Below are 24,164 nucleotides of genomic sequence, written 5' to 3'. Positions count from 1 at the left end.
CAGACCGTGGTTACCGTTTGAGAGGTGGTTTCGCTGGTTGGAAGATCAACATCAGCGTTGCAAGCATAAGTTAACCCCAAGCCGTGGTTACCATTCGAGAATGGGTTTTGCCGGTCAGTGAAGTTGATACTCTGAGGAGTTTAGCATCATGATGTCAGATCAGCAATGTTCCCCGGTAGTGCGATACTGGAGGAGACTTTTCCGTCGGACAGAGATGGAAATGAAGATCGCGATCAGCGCGACTCGAGCCGTGGTTACCGCTTGAGATTTGGTTTCGCTGGATGGTGAAGGTGTCACTCCGAGGAGTTCAGCCTTGTGATTTTGGAGCAACAGTATTTCCCAGTTATTCCCCGGCAAGCGTCTGCTTGGTTTTGGACATGTGGAGATATCATCCCTGTGACACCAGTAAGTGTCATGTCGATCCCTGTCTGATCGAGTTTTCTTTGGTGTCAGTAAACATCATCGTTCGATGTCCAGTAAACGTCAGGTTTCCTCCCAGTCATCAGTAAGTGTCTGGTCGAGCTTTCTTTGGTGTCAGGTAAAACACATTGTTCGATGTCCAGTAAACGTCGAGTTTCCTCCTAGTCATCAGTAAGTGTCTGGTCGAGCATTGTTCGATGTCCTGTAAACATCATTGTTCGATGTCCTGTAAACATCCTTGTTCGATGTCCTGTAAACATCATTGTTCGATGTCCTGTAAACATCATTGTTCGATGTCCTGTAAACATCATCGTTCGATGTCCAGTAAACGTCAGGTTTCCTCCCAATCATCAGTAAGTGTCTGGTCGAGCTTTCTTTGGTGTCAGGTAAACCTCATTGTTCGATGTCCAGTAAACGTCGAGTTTCCTCCTAGTCATCAGTAAGTGTCTGGTCGAGCATTGTTCGATGTCCTGTAAACATCATTGTTCGATGTCCTGTAAACATCCTTGTTCGATGTCCTGTAAACATCATTGTTCGATGTCCTGTAAACATCATTGTTCGATGTCCTGTAAACATCATTGTTCGATGTCTTGTAAACATCATTCTTCGATGTCTGGTAAACCTCAGTGTTCGATGTCCTGTAAACATCATTCTTCGATGTCCTGTAAACATCATTGTTCGATGTCCTGTAAACATCATTGTTCGATGTCCTGTCAACATCATTGTTCGATGTCCTGTCAACATCATTGATTCGATGTCCAGTAAACGTCGAGTTTCCTCCCAGTCATCAGTAAGTGTCTGGTTGAAGGTGTACCCTCTGATATGTCTCCCTCAGAGTGGTGTTTGGTGTTATTTCCGACGTTGCCAGCGGAATTATCACAAGAAAGCGGAGAACGGGGTTCAAATGGAGAAAGGGAGACACGAGGTGTTTTCTGGAGAACGGGGTTCACAATGGCGATCGCAAGTTATCGTCAGGCGACTGGGGTTCAAATGGAGAATGGGGTTCATTATGATGGCAAACAAGATGTCGGGGTTCAAATGCAGTGATCTGGGATCATTTGCGCAAAGAGAAAAATTTCGGGGTCCAAGAAAATGAAAAGAGAGAAAAAGATTAGAAAATTTCGGGGTTCAAGAAAAGCAAAATAAAAAAGGAGAAGAAGAGATAATAATCCCCAGCGGATGTGTGGTGTTCAGGCCATGGTTATCCTTGTGTTACCATTTATTTTGGTATCCAGGTCGACATTCTGTTTCGGTGATCAGGCCGACTTTCTCCGTGCCAGACGGATTTTTCTTCAAGATTGTGTTCTTCGCCGATTCTGACAGGCGTTGTTAATTATTTTCCCATCAGAGTGCAAATTGTTCGTCTGTTCTTGGTATTCAATCACTCTTCATCCTGATCATCTGAAAGCCGAGGCTATTCATATCGACAGGTTCACAGTGGATTGAATAGGGGCAGCTGTAACACCTCAAAATTTGCCCTCCTCTCTGGGGACTAGCTTAACATATTACATTGCATTTCTTAGGTCATTAGGCATTGCATATTTGCATATCATGTGGTTACATTGTGCAATTCATCCCTCAAAAGTCTTGGTTAGAAGATAAAAGGTTGATGTATGCAAGCCTAGGGTTTCATTGATTGAGTGGACTGATCATTAACTATCTGAGGATGTGGTGGTTCAAATTAGGGTTTTGATTCTCAAGGAGATTGGTATTGATCTTGGTTGCAATGATACATCATCATCATCATGGTCTTGATATCATCCAAGAGATTCAAGTGGTTGATCAGATATCTTGAGATTAGGGTTTTGGCCACTGGTCAACCCTAATCAGCCTAATCAGTTGCATTGGGCCAATCAGGGCATGGCAAGGAGATGGGGTCTATAATGGATATGGGGATCATCATGTGATTATATTGAGCTTATGGAAGCTAGGGTTTCATCATTGAGCCATTTCATCAGGAGTTTGAGGCTCAACTTGATCAGTGCACAGCCAAATTCATCTATCAATCAGAAAAGTCAACTGTGGTCAACTGTGCCAGAAATGATGGATTTGGAGGTGGGAGAGAGTTGGATACACTTCATTCATGTTGAAACAAGTTTCATTTGACATTTCAAACCTCAAGAATGAAGAAAATAAAGTCAGGAGAAAAGTTGCCAAAAATGGAAAGTGACTTGTAATGGAAGTTTCCAAAAATGGAAAGTTTTTCACCACAAAATTACATGTCCAAAAAGGTTTCAAATGAAATTTTGTTCAACATGAAAGTTGTAGATCTTGCTCTCACCTTTCCAAAAAGTCCAAGAACTTGAATTTCTCATGTATGGTTGACAAGTTATGGCCCAATCATCTTCCAAAAATGCCTAAATTCAAAGTGGCATAACCTTCACATGGAATGGCCAAAATGGATGATCTTTCTTTGAGCAAACCCCATTTCACATGTACTTTCATGATGCATAATCAAAATTCATCAAAAATGGTCAAGGCAAAAAGTCATTTTTTAAGTGAATTCTTTTGAATTTTTGGTGTGAGATAGTGAATTTGAGCAATACAAGGCCTATGCACATGAGACCACTTCCAACACTTCACAAATGCCAAATGAAAGTTGCTCCAGCTGGTTTTTGCTGTCACATTGCTCAATTGGGAAAGGTCATTTTTGCCCTTGCACTTAAAGTGGCATTAACACTAATCCAATCAAATTTGGTAATTGTGATTAAGGAAAGGGATTAGGAGATGGTATATATCACTAATCATAACAGAAATTGTTAACCACATTTCATTCTCCAAGTATCATAACAGAATTTCCCTCCAAAACCTCCAAATTCTCTCAAACTTCATCACACATTTTTGATCATTTCTCCATCAAATCTTCATCAATCTTGCTCGTGCTTCTTGGATTCATCTTCTATAAGGCTTGTTGAAGAACTGTTTTGCCAAATTCGTGGCCAAATCTTCAAGAATTGCAACTGTTGGAAGCTTGCTCATCAATGGAGTTTTGAAGATTCTTGCAATTGGTGTTGTTTCGAGCTAGCCTAATCACTCCATTCAACTTCCTCATACTTAAGCATCATCTGTTTCACCTTTTCGAGCTTGGAAACACGAGCATCAAGGTCTGCCATCTCCATAAGGTGATTTTTCGAAACTCTTAATTGCCTGAACTATGATATGGCTTTTGTAGAGCTTTCAACATAGAGTATCATGCTGCTCGTGGTTTTCAATTTGGTTGAGTATTGGATGAGTTATCATGAGTTGAAGTTTGATGTGTGTTTCTTTTTTCGCTCGATCCCGTTGCTATGCTTAGATTTAGGACAAATGTGTTACATATCCATGATCTAGGTTGAGAGACGGTTCTAATGATATATGATTTGTGCGTTTTGGTTGAGATTTTGGCATTGCGATTTTCTGGAAAATTCGTTCGAAGAAGATGATGAAGAATACACTGAAACTCGCGTTTGATCCATATGCTTTGGCTTTCTGTTTTGAATTCTGTTTACTGCCATCCTCCAGCCAATAGGAGCGTGCCAACATTTTAATGAATGCTACGTCGTTTTGGTCTGGTGCTTAGTAATTACGCTTGTGCCATTATCATATATTATTTATCATTATTTCATTTTCTTTTTTCATTTTCATTTCCATTTAGCACATGAACTTAGAAAATTCATAGATAATTCATTATTTGTCCAAAATTTGTGATATTTTTTTCATGATTCTCCTTGTAATGTGTAGAATTTAATCATGATTTTTGTGATTCTTGTGCACGTGTAAAAAATTAAAATGCCTAGGGTTTGCTTGGTAGTGTCACATTGGTACATGCTTTGCCATATCTTTCATAAAATGATGATGCTTTCAAAGAAATGGATGAAATTTTTTGTGCATATTCTGGACACTTTGATGGTGATTTTGATGTAGAGTTTGTGGTTTTTGGATACCTGGTTGTTGAGATATGAATTTTTGAATAGAGGTGTGACAATTTGTGTCACACCAAGCTTGATGAATTTCATGATTTTATTTGCCTTGCCTAGGAACCTTGAATTGAGCCAATGTTTTGCATGGTTGAACATATGTATGTTGAGATGACATGTGTATTTTTCTGGATTTATTGATGGCATTTCCTATTTGATTGGAATTTTTCCCTCTGTTTGGTCATTTTGTTGATTGTTTGTGACACATGTTACCATTTGATTTGTGAAATTCTGATCATTGATTGTATGAGTGTGAAATTTGACATGTGGATTGTAGACACATTATAGGTCATTGTGGTTTTGATCCCATTCATTTATCTTGTTGTGTCACTGTTTTATGATTTTTGGAAGTTGATGTTTGTTTGGATACCATGTGTTGGCTTGCTTGAAATTGTCTGAACGTTTTGATTTTCATTGACCTACTTCCTCTTGTCCAATTGAGCTGAAATTTGATATGCTACTCATTGAATGTGTTCTGTTTAGACTTGAATTTTTGTGGAATTAATTGAATTGGTTTGGTATGGATTTGATGTTGATCATTCTGTTTGGTCTTTTGAAGTTGCAAATTGCATGTGTGATACCTTTTTGTGCATAAAATGATAATGGTGATTGATATGAGCATGGGACCAATTGGTTTTGCTTTTAAATTGTTTGATTGTGATTTTGGATAATTTTCACTTGCTGTTTTGGATTTTTCATCTCCTTTGGACCCTAGGCTTGGCCTAATGGTCTTGTTTCTCACTTTTGAATTGTGTTTCAGGTTGAGATGCAAATGCCTTAAAGGAGAAAAATGCAAGTTGATTGAATTGAGTTGGGTTGCTTGTTGTGAACTAACTTGTTTTATTTTGTAGGATGCTTGGCTCAATTGAGTTGATTGTGCTTTGCACATTGCATTGGTTGACTGTATATATTAACTGTTTGACTTTTGCTGTTTAATGTTGGTTTGTCTGGTATACTGACTGTACTTGATTGATTACAGGTACCATAGTCGCTTTAGTTCTTTAAGAACTTGTTGTGCTGCTGCTTGGTTGTGTAAACCAGTTGAGGTAGACTCTCTTGTCTCCATGTAATCTGGAAGACCTGGCTTGTTATTTAGCCAGGCAACTGTCTGAAGTCCTCCTTAAGAGGCGATGTTTGTGATTGTTTACTTTTGTCCCCAAGCAGGTAAAGACCTCTATGAGGCAATTGGCGGAACCTAAGGGATATGCAATCTATCCCCCGCTATTCTGTTGAGTCGTCCCTCTGCTCACACCACTGTGTTGATGCATTGGGACATTAACCCAAGATCTTGTGCTGTTGCACAGTCGAGTCAGAGTCTTGAGCGTAGAAGGGTCCCTCCATTCTGGACCCACGTTCCTTTGTCTGAAGCTCTCCCTGGCCAGGGATAAGAGCTGTGAAGTCTCATCTTCACTCACCTTTCATCTGCTTCACCCTGACTCTCAATGTCAGGGTTAAGAGCGAACACTACCCTTGTACAGATGACTTGCCTCGGCAGTCCACCCTTGTTTGAGCCTCACTTGACTGGATATAGTGTGTGCTATGTGAAATGTTTGCTTTATTTTGATTGATGCTTGCATGCTTGTTTTTCCTGGTTAGGATTAGCTTGCTGTTGTGCAAGTAGGATAGAAACCATAACATAGGGCAATGATGCATGATAACACTAGGCTCGAGTACAACTCCCTAGTAGTGTGTCTCCCCTTGGTTTCTGGCTAGTCTTTCTTTCCCGTTCAGGGGAACTACGTCGCCCTGATCCTCATACCAGATGAGGTACGTAGGCAGAAGACCGCGCGAGGTCTCTCCGGGCACTTTTTTTCCTTTTTGTGTGTGTTTGCTTGTTTCTTCTTGTGTGTCAGGATATCGATGTAAGCCCAACGATTGGCTGTCCGTATCCTGAGTGTGTTCGTTTGGTTCGGAAGCCGATGTAAGTCCAGCGATTGGCATTCGGGTTCCAAGTTTGCCCGTGTTTGTGTGTGTCTTGTTTGGCGTGCGTGAGCCGAACTACGGCAGCTCTGATTCTCGTTCCAGACGAGATACGTAGGCATAGGATGCGATGTCCTAGCGAGCCCTCTTCCTCTTAACCCCACCTGTGTTGTCTTCGGTGCGTGTGTGTGTGTGATGTCTGTTTGTTTAACAACCTTTTTCTATCGTTAGAGCGTGGATCCCGTCGAGTACGACGGACGTGAGGGGTGCTAATACCTTCCCCTTGCGTAACTGACTCCCGTACCCTTTCTCTTTGGTCGCGAGACCATGCTTTTCCCAGGTTTACTTCGAGCGTTTCCTTTCCCTCTTTGGGATAAATAACGCATGGTGGCGGCTCTGTGTTGTTTTTTGTTTTAGCCCGCCGGTTGTTTTTCGCGGATGCGACACCAAGTTCTCGGCGAATATGAAAGAAAGGCTCAGTAGCTAGCGGCTTTGTGAAAATGTCCGCTAGTTGATTTTTAGTGTTAACATGTTCAAATACAACATCACCTTTCTCTACATGATCCCGAAGAAAGTGGTGTCGAATTTCGATATGTTTGGTGCGAGAATGCAACACAGGAATTTTGGTAAGATTAATGGCACTTGTATTGTCACAGAAAATGGGAATACGTTCGAGTTTGAGATTAAAATCCAATAATTGTTGCTTAACCCATAGGATTTGAGCACAACAACTACCGGCGGTAACGTATTCCGCTTCGGCGGTTGACAAAGCAACTGAAACTTGTTTCTTGCTATGCCAACTGACCAAGGAATTTGAAAATAGATGACAAGTACCACTAGTGCTTTTCCTATCCGATTTGCAACCGGCAAAATAGGAATCGGAGAAACCTACCAATGAGCAATCATTACCTTTGGAATACCATAGTCCATACTTCGGAGTACCGGATAGGTATCGAAGTATTCGTTTGACAGCTTTTAGATGGGATTCCTTGGGACATGATTGATATCTTGCGCACATACACACGTTAAACATAATGTCGGACGAGAAGCAGTAAGATAGAGAAGTGATCCAATCATACCTCTATACCTTTTTACCTCTACGTCCTTGCCGTTTTCATCTTTATTCAAGTTTGCACATGTTGGCATGGGGGTGTCAATGGCCTTGGCTTTTGCCATGTCAAATCTCTTGATAAGGTCCAAACAATACTTTGTTTGACTCACGAATGTTCCTTCTTTAAGTTGTTTAATTTGCAAACCGAGAAAGTATGTGAGCTCTCCTATCATACTCATCTCGAATTCACCCTGCATAAGATCCGAAAACTCTCTCACGAGATTCATGTTAGTAGACCCAAATATAATATCGTCAACATAAATTTGTACTGATATCAAGTGCTTTCCTTAATGTTTAATAAAGAGAGTTGTGTCAACCTTTCCTCTTGAGTAACCTTGATCAAGTAAAAATTTTCTTAGTCGCTCATACCAAGCTCTAGGAGCTTGTTTGAGACCATATAAAGCCCTTTTTAGTTTGTAAACATGATCGGGATACTCATGAGATTCAAAACCCGGAGGTTGTGCGACGTATACCTCTTCATTTATGTAACCGTTAAGGAACGCGCTCTTAACATCCATTTGGAATAGTTTAAAGTCTTTCGCATAAGCGAAGGCAAGGAGAAGGCGGATAGCCTCGAGTCGGGCAACCGACGCATAAGTTTCCTCATTGTCGATGCCTTCCTCTTGGTTATACCCTTGCACGACTAAACGCGCCTTGTTACGGGTTATTACCCCGTTTTCGTCCAACTTGTTCCTAAACACCCATCGGGTGCCGATTACTCGATGACCTCGCGGAGGAGGGACAAGGTCCCAAACCTCATTTCTAGTGAACTGATTTAGTTCCTCCTGCATTGACAAAAACCAGTGTTCATCGAGTAGGGCTTCTTTAGGGTTTTTAGATTCCATTTGTGAAATGAAAGCGAAGTGATAACAGAAATTACTTAGCTTCGATCGAGTTGTAACACCCTTTGAGATATCTCCGAGAATGTTGTCAATTGGATGGTCTTTGGGAGACTTCCAAGCTTGAGGGAGATCATCGTTTGAAGGCGGATGAGATACCTCGATTTCCTCATGGTGTACATCTTTATCCTCCTCAACTTTGACTTTGTCGGGTTGATCAATCCCCGACTCGCCACCTTTGAGTATGTCTTCCGTGGATGTACCTGCATCATGAACAACACTACCCTTTCCGACGTTTCTCGGATAGGATTCGTCAAAAGTGACATGTACAAACTCTTCCACAGCAAGTAATCGTTTATTATATATTCTATATGCTTTACTCGATTGAGAATATCCGAGGAAGATACCTTCGTCGGCCTTGGAATCGAATTTGCCCAAGTTTTCCTTTCCATTATTTAATACAAAACATTTGCAACCGAAAACATGTAAGTGAGAAACATTTGGCTTTCACCCTTTTAAAAGCTAATACGATGTTTTATTTAGAATGGGGCAAATGAGCACCCTATTCAAAACATAACACGCCGTACTAATGGCGTCGGCCCAAAAATATTTCGGTAAACCACTTTCGTTAATCATTGTTCTTCCCAATTCTTCCAAAATTTGATTTTTACGCTCCACAACCCCATTTTATTGAGGAGTACGTGGAGCGGAGAAGTTATGATCGATACCATGGTTACCGCAATATTCTTCAAATAAATGGTTTTCGAACTCACCCCCATGGTCGCTTCTAATTGAAACAATGTTTGTATTTAATTTATTTTGGGAAAGCTTAGCAAACCTTTCAAAGGCGGAGAACGTATCGCTCTTGCTTACTAAAAAGATAGTCCAACAAAATCTAGAAAAATCGTCCACTATTACGAAACCGTAATAATTTCCTCCTAGACGGCCCAAATAAGTCCATATGGAGAAGTTCGAGAGGTCTCGTTGTTGAAACGATATTTTTGGATTTAAATGAGATCCTCATTTGCTTCACTTTTTGACAAGCATCACAAAGGTGATCCTTGGTGAACTTTATTTTGGGGAGACCTAAGACTAGATCTTTTGAGACTACTTTATTTAGTAAGTCAAAGTTAACATGTGCTAAACGCCTATGCCATAACCATGAATCTTCACTCATTGTTACAAGGCATTTGTCACTTGTTAACGATACTTCGTTCAAGTCTAACATATAGACATTATTCACTCGCAGGCCATTAAACATACTCTTCTTATCATCATTATGTACAATTTTGCAACAATCTTTTGAAAAAGATACATTGTATCCTTTGTCACATAATTGACTGATGCTAAGTAGATTGTGTTTAAGACCTTCGACAAGCAATACATCAGAAATAGTAGTGGAAGAAGGGTTACCTACACTACCTTTACCTAGTATTGCTCCACGGTTGTTGTCACCATAGGTTACATATCCTTTCTTCTTAGTCACGAAGTCAATGAAGAGTGATATGTCTCCTGACATGTGCCTTGAGCATCCACTGTCGAGAACCCATCTTCTCTCGGTGGTCTCGAGGCATTGTACATATGGAAATGCAATTAACACGAGAAGGTACCCAATGGCTTATTGGGTCCTGAATGGTGAGTAAGGAAATGGTTGCATTTGGGCAGCCATTGATAAATGCCTTTAGGAACTAAGAATCTCCTAAACCTGCATTTAGCAATGGAGTGGCCTTTCTTGCAACAATAAAGACAAGAGAAATTTACATTTTGATTGCATTTGCTATCTTCATCCTTTATAACATATTTATATTTTTGATATGGATTAACCATACTTTTTCGAAAGTTTGATTTATCGATTGCAAAGGTAATCTTGGGCTCAAGAGCTTTGTCAAGTTTGGTCTTTAGGTTTCTTACTTCACCTTGCCAAATATAACAAGTATCACACCCAAAGTTGATTATTCTATTTCTAAGGTCCTCACAACCTATTTTTGTGCTTTCTACTATAGAAGCTTTGAGTGCCTCAAGTTTCCTTTCGGATTCTCAAATTTTTTGTTCCAAATGGATAAAAATTTGGTTATTTGAGGCAAGCCTTTTAAAGGCCTCTTTAGCTTTACAGTGTAAAGTATCAAATGCAGCTTGTAATTCATGATGAGACATACTAGAGGATTTTTCATATTTAGCATCTTGTACCTGTTTCTTTTTGTTCTTTTGATGAGCAGAGAGGCATAGGTTTGCAGCTTCATCTTCATCACTAGAACTTTCATCATCGGAGGAGTCGCTATCGCTTTCCCAAGCTATGTATGCTCTCCTTGGCTTTGATGATTTCTTGTGTGATTTGTATGATTCCTTTTCCTTTGTCTTCTTATTCACCGGACAGTCCGATTTGTAATGACCGGACTTCCCACAAGTGTAGCACGACCCTCTAGTCTTTTTGCCTTTTGAATCATCATCTTTAGAGTACCTCGATTGTTTTCGGAAGTTTACCAAGTTCTTCTCGGAATATTGGATGCCATTCTTTCTCACGTAACGATTATAACGTTTAACGAACAACCCCATATCTTCGCTCTTGTCCTCTTCTTCTTCGTCGCTCGAGGAATAATCACTTTGCTCTTTTGCTTGAGACTTCGAGGATGAAGTTTAAGAGCTATGGATTTCTTTTCACTCACCTTTGTTTTGTCCTTCTTTTCTTTCTTTTCGTGTTGTTCTAGGATCAAGAGTACTTGTTCGTGCTCTTGTAGTTTGCCAAATAATGTTGTCAAGTCTAATGTGGTAAGATCATTTGCTTCTTTGATGGCGGTCACTTTCGGCTGACATTCCCTGTTAAGACATCTCAAGATCTTATTAGTAGCAACATCATTGGAAACCAGCCTACCTAATGAATGTAATCGATTGATGAGATGAGTAAATCTATTTTGCATGTTAGCAATGGTTTCCCCTTGCTCCATGAAAAATAGATCAAACTCTTGTGTTAGTGTGTTGATTCTTGCCAACTTAACATCGTTCGTCCCCTCATGGGCGATTTGTAGTGAATCCCACATGGCCTTAGCAGTAGGACAATGGGATACATGATAGTATTCATCTACACCTAATGAGGAGATTTGGCACTAATTTGGCTTTCCAATCATAATTGTATTTTCTTTCATCATCATCGGTCCATTGTGCTTCGGGCTTTGGCACTAATTCATCATTCTCATTGGTCATGGTTATTTCAATTGGACCCTTGAGAATAACGTTCCATATCCTTTTATCTATGGAATTTATGTGCACCCGCATACAGTCTTTCCAATAACTATAAATTTTCACCATTGAAAACGGGAGCTCTATTATAAGCCCCTTTAGGTTCGTTAGCCATTTTCTATCAAAGTTATATTTTGAAGCACGGAGTGAACCGGTGCTCCTGATACCACTGGTTAGACTATGGCACGGATCTAGAAGGGGGGGGGGGGGGTTGAATAGATCCCAATTAAAATTTGAGTCGGCGCTACCAATTAAAAATTGGTTTTGAAATTTTGTTTTAAGTGCGGAAGCGGCCGAGGAAAATATAGTCTAAAACGAACTGTTATTGGAAAACCGGATATGCGTCTAGCCTATGGATTAGTGATAATGTAGAATAAGAATCACTACACTAGTCACACTATCAATGATTTATTTCACTTGCTAGGATTCCTAGTTCCAATGATTCAAAGAGCAAACCAAACTAGATACACAACTAAGATAATTTTGGTTTAGGCAAATTATCAAACGCTTGGTGTGCAAAAACACTCCAAGTGATATTTATGTTGAGTAAGTGATTCCAATTAGTCTAGTACAATATTTTATTGTACTTTGGATTCAGAAACAGAGTTTTAACTTCTTACTCAATTAATATCAAAGTTTGATAAAAGTGCTTATACAAAAATCACTTATTTTTAAGCCAAACACAAATATGCTGAAAAATAGAGAAGACAAAGATTTGATGAGGCAGTTCCCCCGTCGTCCTCGCTTCGGGGTACGTCTGCCCTCAATTCTAAAACTAGAATTGAGATTGCTTTAATAGATATCACCTGTTGAGTATAACAATTTATACAAGGATTGCAAAGCAAATATACAATAGAATTCTCAAGACGTTGAATGTTGCTTCCACTCCTTGTTCCTTGATTCAAGGTGAATCAAGTCCTTCGATTGTTGTTGATAGACCTCCGATTCCAGCCCCTTTGTTGAATAACCCTCAGTTCTTCAAACCCTCGACCCGGCTGATCTCAACTACAACAAATCGAACCCGAAATTTTCTCTTCAATATCACTGAATCCGCTACTAGATTGATGAAGACTTCCTCTTCTCAATCACCTTCGCTCAGCTGAAAATTGATGAAGAATTCGTCCAAAAAACCCCAAAATCAAACCAATTTTGGAGGACAAAACCCTAAAGGTTTTATTCAAGAAAAAACCTGTCGCAAGCTTCAACCCGAACCAGATTCCCCAATCTCGGCTTCGAACGTTATCACCTTTAACCAATCACAAAGTACTTCAAAAATGGTTGTGTGTAATTGATGTGTTGTGAGAGGTTGAAGATGAAGATGATGAATCTTGGACACCTATTTCACTTTTTCTTGTTCTTTGTACACTTGAATCAATTTTGTCAAATGCTAGTTGATACAAATAACTAAACTTCTATTTATAGTAACAAACCAACCAACCCACTTAATAGCTTTTCAAACACAAAGGGAATTGCTTAAAAACTGAATTTGCGCATGAACGGTCGACCATAGCAGGTCTATGCGTCGATGCATAGCCTGCAGTTTTGGACAATTTGAAAAATACAACAGTATGCGTCGACCATAGGTCGGCGTGCGCTGACCCGTGGTTCATGCGCTGACCCCTGCGGTCGACTCAAGCATTTTGTGTGCTGACCCCTGCGGTCGACTCAAGCATTTTGTGCGCTGACCCGTGAGGAAATGTACTGAGTTATGCGCCGACCCTACGGTCGACTCAAACCCTACAAATCTGCAAAAATTCAGATTTTTATGGTTTTCATGCATTTTGTCATGACCACATTTTATCCACATATGTTGTATGAAATATAACAGTTTAGATGAGCATAGAAAAGGATATGATAAGTGATATGTTGCATTTGTTTTGTAGAGGTGGAATCGACAATGCCGATTCATCCATGGTGGTCATTTGTCATCATCGAAACCTATGATCGTATGTTGTATGACAGTTTGCCCTTATAATATATTCTTGCATGAAACTTGATTGGATATGTTATAATGTTAGTAAATTATTATTGTGTATCATTGCTATGATAACATCTTTATTTTTGGTTTGCATGGTGATAAATCTTTATCACCTTGCTATAGTACATGCGCGTGCAACATTTTGGGAGTATCAAAGGCATATGTCATGTAATCATGTGCAACTTTTGTAGCAACTCGAGAGTTTTTAATTGAATTATATCCTTTATATTTCATGTATGTGCTATGTTATTTGGCCTTTAATGTGACAATCGTGTTATATTGTTGCCTTACATGCATGTATTTATGTTTAAGTATTTTCCTTCAATATGCATGTCACTTTATGTGAGTGATATCGTATTGATGTTCTTATCCTTGCAAACCGCCTCTGTGTATTATTTTTGTTTATGCGTGATTCAAGATACTTATCATGTTTTTCTTTCTTTATTTTTGATGTTGTCAAAGGGGGGGGGGGGAAGTAAGATGAAGTTGGGATGCATATATTCAGGGGGAGTCTTTCATTGAAAACACGAACGCATCATCTCAAGTTTTGCCATCATCAAAATGGGGAGTATGTGAGTGAGACTTTGTTTAGATATATTTTGTATGATGTCAAAACTAGGATACTTTAGCTTTAATGTATATTGGACGGTATCCTCTAATTCTATGTGTGCATCTTAGAATTAGGAAGCATAAAAGAATTTGGAAACAACTTGGAAAAGGTCTCATGCATCAAAAGTGCATGAAAAATATTTTTGTGTGAAAAATGCATGAAAAATAATTTTTTGTGAAAAATTGCTTTATACGGTGACACATATTATCTATAGGTTGACATATTTTGTCTACAGGTCGACACATATTGTCTACAGGTTGACCTATAGAAACATTTTCACTGTATTCTATAGGTCGACGTGTATGTTGCAGTATTAAAACCTGTATCTTCTATTTCATGTGCTGACTCCTTAGGTCGACACATAGGAAGTACATAACTGTTACAGGTCGACACATGACCTTGAAAAGATTGACACATGAACTTGACAGTTCGACGCATAGATCTTATAGGTCGACCTATATGATAATTTTTTTGAAAAAATCATATTTTCTCCAAGTTATTTGCTTTCCGTTTTGCCTTCATTCACCCCTGCATATAAATACTTCATACATGCATCATTCTCTAGTAATGTTTATAGTGTGAGTAAAACCTACATGAATATAGGATTTCAAAGAATATCATCATCTTCAATTTAATCTATGCATACACACAATCAAACTACACATAATAATTTTTTGATTGGGTGACATCTAGATTAGGATTGATAACGTCCAATTAGGTTTGTTGTACCGAGAATATTGGGTTGAGATCTTTGAGGGATTCAAATAAGAAACTGAGGTGGGGTTATCCTTCAAGATCTTTAGAGTTTGAAGGTTTTGGACAAGACTGTGCAATTCATATCTGATCGAGTGAAAGCCTTAGGATTAGGTGTGTCGTGCAAGGGAGTAGCGTGAAACGGTGGATCATGTTGACAAATCTTGGTCAACAAGTGTGCGTTTGGGATTAAATTAGTCGGATGAAAGCCTTGAGACAAGGAGGCCATGCAATGAAGTATCAACAACAGGTGAATTGAAGCAACATTGTTGGTGTCTTGATCAATATTTGATTAAGGTTTTTGGAGGTGCTAGAGTTAAGAACAAACTTAGGGTTTATGGGATTTGATTTCTCATCTATTGTATACATAAATTTGGAAAGTAAGATTTATTATAATAATATCTCAATTCAAATTCAAATTGAGGGAAAACGTGCCCATAACGAGGTCGACTAGGGAACTGCATAAACAAATCATTGTGTACTTCTCCCTCTCTCTTTATCTCTTTTATTTTTCGGTTCACAAATTGTTGATTACTTTGATCTCTTAATCAACATTGTTTGGATAATAACTTTTGAATTATTTGTGAAATTCGTGTTGTTTTAGTAATCACATACCATTTGATAGTGATTGAATTTCTAAGAACTACAAACACTAAACAAAAATCCAAACTTTGTTGATTGCACGCAAAGTGTTCGACAAATTGTTTCAACTAGTTTTTGGTTTGTTGTTATGATTGGAGATAGACCTTTACAATAGTAGAGTATTCAATTTGTTGTTTAACGTATTGTTAATCAACTTGTGGATTATTATCATATTATTGACACCTTTATGCATATCCAGACTATTCAATAGTAGGTTCAGTTAGACGATTTTTTATCCGAGAAATATTTGAAACTCGCTTCCGTTCCATAAATTTTTCTAAGAATTTTTTTTGATTTTTTCTAAACTTGGGATCTATTCACCCCCTCTAGATTTAGGCTTACCGTCTAACACTATTGACAACATAAACATTACTTTGGTTGGTTGAAAAAAAATCTCTCGACCAAAGAGCACGGGGTTCTGAGGAATCTGAGCAGTCATAGATGTCAACACTTCTTTTTGTCAGAAAACTCGTCTAAGACATGCTTCAAGAAACTGACAAAGTTTGGGTAACTGTCATCTCTAAAAGATAATTGTTTGGTGCCCACTTGCTTTCACATTCTACAACAACAAGTTCTACCCCCTCCACATCGTTAAAGCGAAGAATATGCTCAAGGACGTGTTTGGTTGGATGTCTAGATATAATATGTGTCCTTTATGGTACAACCAATAAAATCCTCTTAACCCTTTCGTTGCTATTGTCCTATTTGTTTATATGCATCATCTTGATTTCAGTATGAAAGATTTATACTTAATAGTTCATCCCCATATCAATTACTTGTTCACTGAGCTTATAGAACATACCATTGGTGAAACCACTTCAACACAAAAAACAAATTTAAACATAAATGATAAATGTGTCTTTATTTAATAAAATCACACAAGTGGACTCTACACTACAAAGAATGGATATATGTGACTTCTTCACAACAAATAGGGTTATCTACCCATATCACAATCTCACAATCGTGGTATTGGATTTGGAAACTTTGCCTCATAAAAAAGATTAGGTTCATGTTTTGGGTCGCTTATCATAACTTGATGCATACTCTTTCTTTGCTTATTTACTATAACATGATCACCACACATTTGTGTTCTCAATGCGGCATGGATAATTATCCTTTCCTCCACTGTGTTCGAGATTACATCGACTTTGTGAATCTTGGATTTATAATTACAAATATGAAAATGTTTGACTTAACAATAGATGTTCCGATCACCGTAATAACCTTTTTTTTGTGGGGATTTGGTGGACTTGGAGAAATAAAAATTCAACCAGCATCCCACATGAACCCATTCCCATATATAGCCTTTCTTTGTACACTATCTCCATGACAAACTCTTTCCTCACTTACATTAGTAACTCTTAGTCTGAACCCATTAAAGAACGTCTCATCAAACTGAACTCCGTCAATTTCTCTCGTATTATCATCAATATTGATGAAAGTTGCATCCGAACCCCTATCGACATTGATTTTGACATGCTTATTTCCAACTCTTTCGGGGCTTGGCAATGTGACTTTTTTGACTTTATACTCTCTCTTATGATATTCTATAGGCGGAGCTTCATTCTATCCATCACGATCTCTCGCTAGCCAAAAACACGAGTTTAAGTGACGATCTCTCGCTAGCCAAAAACACGAGTTTAAGTGACATAATTTACACGAGAATTGATTATTCACAGTTATCCCAACACTCATAAAAGATGATCAATGTGCTAATTTAATGGTCAAGTTTGATGTCTCCTCTAACATCAACATAACATTTCATACTTATCCCGTCTTTTAACATTTTTTAATTAATGACGATTCTCATTTGTTTTTTCTATTTTTTTACTTGCATCTTTTCGCCTTTTTTCTTCTATTTAACCCATTTATATATATTTTTTCAACCAAACAAATTGCAAATAAAAAAGTAACTAACTTATTTTTGATTTATTTTTATAATTGTTTTTATTTTTCTAGAGAGACTAAATTGAATATTTAATCAAGTGTTTATGAATTAATTAATTAAATCCTATATCTCTTTTGTAACAATAAAATAAAAACCTTGACCAAAAAAGAAACAATAAAATAAAAATAAAAATTAAAACCTAATTGATTCCTATTTCTAAATTTCTAAAATAACAAGACACAAACCATAGACAAAAGACATAGAACATTGGAGAACTGAACCAGTTTCTTTTTACCAATAAACAATTGAACCAGATTGAAACAGAAGCAAAGCAGGGAATCAAACATAATCCTAAATCCAATGTAATGTCCTAATGCTAATGTAGCAACCAACAAAGAAACCGATTCTATCACTGTCTCTCTTTCTCTGTGTGTAATCATTCCGGCCAATATGGCCGCCACCACCACCACCACCACCGCCACTGCCGCCACCTTCTCCCTCTTCCTTCTCTTCATTTCCCTTTTCAAAACTCTAACCCTTAATCCCTCTTTTCCTCCACCTCCAAATTACATAATCGGATTCACCCAATACAAAACCGCCGATCACCACCGTGCTTACCTTGAATCCAACCTCCGATCAAAAGGGTGGCAGTGGATCGTGAGGCAGAATCCTGCAGCTAAGTTCCCCACCGATTTCGGCCTCGTTTCGGTTCATGAATTGGGGCTTATTGAAGAAATTAAGAAATTAGGGTTGGTGAAGTACGTGAGTTTGGATATGAGCTATAAGAGGGGTTTGTTGAAGCATGAGAGTGATAAAGTTGGTTCCTTTGTTGATGGAAATAAGCGTCCTGGGAAGATCTTCACAAAGATGTCTTTTTGTGATGCAGATGAACAAGTAGAAGATTCTATCCATCGCAATGGTTCAATCAAGTGGGGCAGAGATTTGTTGAGCCAGGTCTTTTTTTTTTGGTTTTGAGTTATGTTGTTGGTATCTTAGGGAAGCTAAAAAGATTACAACTTTGATTTGTTACATTTCATCATCAGCATTATTGTTTTAGTGTATTGTGAATTTATTGATTATTGAAAACTATGAAATCCTTGGTATTTTGATTTTGGCTTTGATGAGTTGGATTTAGTAACCAGTATTATCCTTGTTACTATTGATAATGGTATTTTGTTTTCATTGAGTTGAAGTTGGTGGGTTTGAATTTTATTGATTATTTCAGATGTGCGTGGTTTGAGGTGTTTGTCATTTTTACAGAAATCACAAGTTACTTCCATGTTTGGGGCGGAAGAACTGTGGACGAGAGGCCACACTGGTGCAAAGGTCAAGATGGCCATATTTGATACTGGCATTCGAGCTGATCACCCTCACTTCCGTAATATCAAGGTAATGCTTGTTTGCTCGATATGATGTTGGGAGTAGTGGTTGATTTATAGTTGATGAATTGAGTGTTGAGGAACTTTGTAGGAGCGTACAAATTGGACGAATGAGGATACATTGAATGACAATCTTGGACATGGGACTTTTGTTGCTGGTGTTGTTGCCGGTATGGATTCCGAGTGCCTTGGTTTTGCACCAGATACAGAGATTTATGCATTTCGCGTGTTTACTGATGCACAGGTAATGCCTGTTGGGTATTATTATTAAAGTTTCTTTCGAAGGGGGAAATGGGTTGAATTGAACTCTTTCTAAATTCCATGGAAACGGCGTTAGAGTAATCATTTGCAAGTCCTAAAAGGAGAATTTAAATGCATCTTGACCAGTTTATAAATGTTTATTGTTGCATTTTTTTTCAAACTCTGCTGCTACTGTTATTTGTATCCTGCAATACTTGGCAAGATTTTGAGAAGATTTCATTCAGCCTATTGCAGGTGTCATATACCTCTTGGTTCCTTGACGCCTTTAACTATGCAATTGCAACCGATATGGATGTGCTCAATTTAAGTATAGGTGGACCTGATTACTTGGATCACCCATTTGTGGAAAAGGTAAACTTCTTGTGCCTATTTGTTCTAGCTCAGAAATTTGATAGTATCGAATATTGTAACTTATTTATCTTGAGGTAGAAAACTTCAAAAGTTTATTACTCATAGTATTAAAGATTAAAGACAACAGTTATATTATTTTCTGGAGAATGTATTTCATCTACTCTAGCCATTATTTTTTTTGTTACATATATGATAATTATTTCTTCCACCAACTATAGAACTGTGCTTTTTATAGTTTTATGACTCAAATTTGTTAACCAGATATGGGAGATAACAGCCAATAACATAATCATGGTCTCTGCAATTGGAAACGATGGACCACTTTATGGAACATTGAATAATCCAGCAGATCAAAGTGATGTGATTGGTGTTGGTGGTATTGACTATAGTGACCATATAGCCTCCTTTTCCTCACGTGGCATGAGTACATGGGAACTTCCTCACGGGTACCATTTATTTTTCGTCTGTTAGTTTGTGATTCCCTCAAATATATTTGTGAGATTTGTTTCTTACTCGCTGGTAAATATACCCTTGCAGTTATGGCCGTGTGAAACCAGACATTGTTGCATATGGACGCGACATAATGGGATCAAAGATTAGTTCGGGCTGTAAAAGTTTATCCGGAACAAGTGTTGCAAGTCCTGTAGTTGCTGGTGTGGTATGTTTGCTTGTCAGTGTCATTCCTGAACCTGATCGCAAAAATATCTTAAACCCAGCAAGCATGAAACAAGCATTGGTCGAGGGTGCTGCAAAGCTTGCTGGGCCTAACATGTACGAACAGGGCGCTGGCAGAGTTGATCTGTAGGTTTTCGTATATAGCTCTTTCCAATTTGTTTTGTTTTAACTTTTAAAACATATCATATTAATGTGACAATATCCATTATTATTGAAATTAGATTCTTAAACCAATCTGCAAGGTTCCTGTACATATAGAAAAATTTCAAAATTTTGTCACTATTTAAAACTAAAAATGGGTCCTTATAATTTCAAAATCTGTTTAAATTGGTTCCATGAAGAGTCGTAACAATTTGTCAACAATGGGGATTCTTTAACCATTCTCTAATCATTATGTTTTCTTGTTTATTAATGCAATTTTCAGGTTAGAATCATATGAGATTCTTAAGAGCTACAAACCTAGAGCAAGCATCTTTCCTAGTGTTCTTGATTACACGGATTGTCCTTATTCGTGGCCCTTTTGTCGTCAGCCACTCTATGCAGGTGCCATGCCTGTCATCTTCAATGCCAGCATTTTAAATGGAATGGGTGTTATTGGCTATGTCGAAAGTCCACCAATATGGCATCCTTTTAAAGAAGTAGGGAATCTTTTAAGCATTCATTTTACATATTCTGAGGTCATCTGGCCTTGGACTGGTTATTTGGCCATTCATATGCAAATCAAGGAAGAAGGTGCACAATTTTCTGGTAACATTGAAGGTAATGTAACTCTTAGGGTTTCCAGCCCTCCAGCTCTAGGAGAGAAGCACCCTCGAATAAGCACTTGCGTGCTTCAATTGAAGTTAAAAGTGGTGCCAAGACCGCCACGAGCAAAACGAATTTTGTGGGATCAGTTTCACAATATCAAATACCCCCCAGGTTATATTCCCAGAGATTCCTTGGATGTTCGTAATGACATTCTTGACTGGCATGGGGATCATCTACATACAAATTTTCACATAATGTTCAACATGTTACGAGATGCTGGTTACTATGTTGAAACACTCGGTTCTCCTCTTACGTGCTTTGATGCTCGACAATATGGAACACTTCTTTTGGTGGATCTTGAAGAAGAGTACTTTGCCGAGGAGATTGAAAAGTTGAGAGACGATGTTATGAATACTGGATTGGGACTAGCTGTCTTTGCTGAGTGGTACAATGTAGATACCATGGTAAAGATGAGATTCTTTGATGATAATACCCGGAGTTGGTGGACCCCTGTCACTGGAGGTGCTAATAATCCTGCACTTAATGATCTTTTGGCTCCATTTGGAATTGCCTTTGGAGATAAGATTCTGAGCGGTGATTTTTCACTTTTCGGGGAGGAGAATCGATACGCATCTGGAACAGACATAGTGAGGTTTCCAAGGGGTGGTTATGTACATAGCTTCCCTTTTTCGGATAGTTCAGAAAGTGGAGCCACTCAGAATGTGTTGCTTACTTCTAGCACTACCAAGGTGTGAGATGACATCTTCTATTTCTTTGCTATGGTTAATGACGTTTAAAATTGTGGTTAATTATGTTTAGTGGATGATTAATGAATTGTTGAACCTTATTATACTCATGAAACACCCACTGAAGGTAATAATTAATCACATATTTGAACGTTAACTATTCAATTTGTTTTTAAATTTGTGTCAAAATGCCATTTTTTTGTCTTTAAAGTTTTGGCCTCTTTTGGTGAAACAGGCCGATTCTCCAATTCTCGGTCTTACGGTGATGGGGGAAGGTCGCATTGGCGTGTATGGTGACTCCAACTGTTTAGACAGCAGCCATATGGTGACCAACTGTTTTACGCTTCTCAGGAAAATGCTAGATTTTACCAGCAATAATGTTAGAGATCCAGTGCTTTTCTCTAATTCAAATAAACAAGACGCTCCCTTGTATGAAGACGACAATCAGTTGCCATCTCGCAGAACAGATGTAAATTTTTCATCATATTCAGCTGTTGTGGGGAAGGAATTGTTCTGCAGGACCGACTCAAGGTTCGAAATATGGGGAACCAAGGGCTACAGTTTGCAAGTCAGAGGAAGAAACAGAAAATTGCCAGGTTATCCTGTCATTGATCTGGGTAGTGGTTTCAATTCAACCTTTGATGCTTCTTACCTTACTCGAAAGGTAAATTTAAGAAGTAAGGATGACTCTCTTGGGAATAGATATTTGGGCCTGTTCTATGGAGATGAGGTAAGAAACTGAAACCGTTGTTGAGCTGGTTTTCTAGAAATTTCAGATGCTGCATATTGCTGATGTACCGAACTCTGATCTTTCTTGCAGCCTGATGCGCCTATGCTGGTTCGTAGTCACTGGTTTATTCCTGCTGCTGTTGCAGTAACTGGTTCGTGACCACTTAACTTTGCCATTCAATTTTTTCAACTAGTATATCTATTGTTAAATAGACTTAGCTGGTTTGGGCATGTAGAAAAAGACCAGTAGATTCTGTGTAAGGAGAGTAGATCAGATTCAGATGGAGAGAAGTTAAACAATAGAGGAAGAGGAAGACTTAGAAAGACTAAGAGAAGTTATTAAGAAAGATCTTGGGATTAATGATTTGGATAGAAGTATGGTCTTGGATAGAACATTATGGCGAAAGTTGATCCCATTTAGTGGGATAAAGGCTTGGTTGTTGGTGTTGTATATCTATTTTTAAGATACCCAATGAGAGACGGCCTGAAAACTGAGTGTACAAAAGTAGGAGACATCATTCACCTTACAAATCGGTTTCGTTGAGTTGTGTTAGACTCAACTTAAATTTTAAGATGATATCGAAGCCTATCCAATATCTGTTGGGCTACGTGTGTTAAGATTCCATGATTGGATGGGATATGACCTGAAAACGAGCAAAAACTCTTATCTTACAAAGTCAATTTTGTAGGGTTGAGTTAGACCATATGTAGCACCGACATTTCAGATTGAAGACATGATCTTTGTCCTACAGGTGTCATGTCCGATACCCACACGACACCGACACACGCATGGTTACATTAAATTATTCTATTTTCTCTCAAATTATTTCCTGTGTCAATGTCATTGTTAATATCAGGTTGTTTGGTGTTCGCGTTTTTGTCCGTTTTGTCCGTGGTTCGTAGTTATTAGTTAGACCCATTCAAATTTCAAGATCTATATCTATGTTATTTGTGTTTCATCATTTCTTTCTCTTCTAGCAGGTGTTTTACTATTGAGTTTTTGGCGCATTCGGCAAAAGAGACGTCGAAGAAGGAAAGGATCGTCAAGCACTGGTAGATTGACCAATTTATAGTCCAGTATCAACATTAATGTAATTATAGATCCTTGCCGCCAAAGCAATTCCCCTGTAACATTAACATAGTTACAAATTCATGAGTTGTTTCATCAGCATCACTGTAGGAAAATAGCCAAATAAGTTGCTTTTTTTTAACCTTACCTATAGAGATGTAACATTTTTGCTGTCATGGATGCTTTTTAAAGGCACCAATTTTCTGATGATGAAATAATGTATTCTCAAATGTTTATGTTTATTGGTAAATCAAAGTTTGTAAGTGCTAATGAAGTAGTTTATTTGCAGTTAAGAAAATGATTGCTGTAACAGGGAATTCAGGCAATATGGTTTATAAATTATTGAAACAAAATAATAATTCAACAGAAACTATTGAAAATATTTTTAACAGACACATTTTTCTGTATACATATTCTAATATGTTTACATCAATGACCCTTTATACAATCATTGCGTTAATCATATAAATTTCAATTAACAACATACTACACTATTGTTTATAATCAAAAGTCCTTCATAATTGTCTTTGTTTCAAAACTATTCATACATTAATTAAGTTATAATTAAGGCCTGATGGAGTACATTTTTATGTAAACATGTTTAATTACTTGGTATATAACACGCTGTTTTCCATCTAGAATCCGTAGCTTATTTATTTCTGTGTATTTTCTGTGCTAACCACACAAAAAGGCTAATCTAATCTAATCATTATAGAACATCAAATACTATTGAAATTGTATTATCTCCCATTCATTAAAACTGACACAAAAAATGATATATATATATATATATATATATATATATATATATATATATATATATATATATATATATATATATATATATATATAT

At 37.9% G+C, this 24,164-nt stretch overlaps 1 protein-coding gene across 2 annotated transcripts; it reads left to right on the top strand.

The window, feature by feature from the left end:
* The first annotated feature begins 17,586 nt into the window (after positions 1-17,586).
* LOC127116672 (subtilisin-like protease SBT6.1) lies at positions 17,587-23,581 on the top strand. 2 transcript variants are annotated; one of them, XM_051047394.1, is made up of 10 exons: positions 17,587-18,308; positions 18,615-18,743; positions 18,825-18,977; positions 19,229-19,345; positions 19,607-19,791; positions 19,883-20,146; positions 20,445-21,516; positions 21,749-22,243; positions 22,334-22,394; positions 23,224-23,581. In XM_051047394.1, exons 1-10 carry the CDS (start codon positions 17,805-17,807, stop codon positions 23,313-23,315), a joined length of 3,072 nt encoding a protein of 1,023 aa, XP_050903351.1. In that variant the 5' UTR covers positions 17,587-17,804; the 3' UTR covers positions 23,316-23,581. The 2 variants fall into 2 exon arrangements, with proteins under 2 accessions (XP_050903351.1, XP_050903352.1); XM_051047395.1 differs by having other exon boundaries at positions 18,244-18,308; positions 19,219-19,345.
* The last annotated feature ends 583 nt before the right edge of the window (positions 23,582-24,164 follow it).

The sequence above is a fragment of the Lathyrus oleraceus genome, chromosome 1, assembly GCF_024323335.1.
Source record: "Lathyrus oleraceus cultivar Zhongwan6 chromosome 1, CAAS_Psat_ZW6_1.0, whole genome shotgun sequence".
NCBI lineage: Eukaryota > Viridiplantae > Streptophyta > Magnoliopsida > Fabales > Fabaceae > Lathyrus > Lathyrus oleraceus.
This window is presented reverse-complemented; position numbering and strand designations above follow the sequence as displayed.

Excerpts from the sequence above, each read along its gene's own strand:
- LOC127116672 (XM_051047394.1), top strand. The coding sequence starts at position 17,805 with ATGGCCGCCACCACCACCACCACCACCGCCACTGCCGCCACCTTCTCC. Across the intron at positions 20,147-20,444 it reads GGCGCTGGCAGAGTTGATCT|GTTAGAATCATATGAGATTC; the intron begins GTAGGTTTTCGT and ends TGCAATTTTCAG. Across the intron at positions 22,395-23,223 it reads TGCTGCTGTTGCAGTAACTG|GTGTTTTACTATTGAGTTTT; the intron begins GTTCGTGACCAC and ends CTCTTCTAGCAG.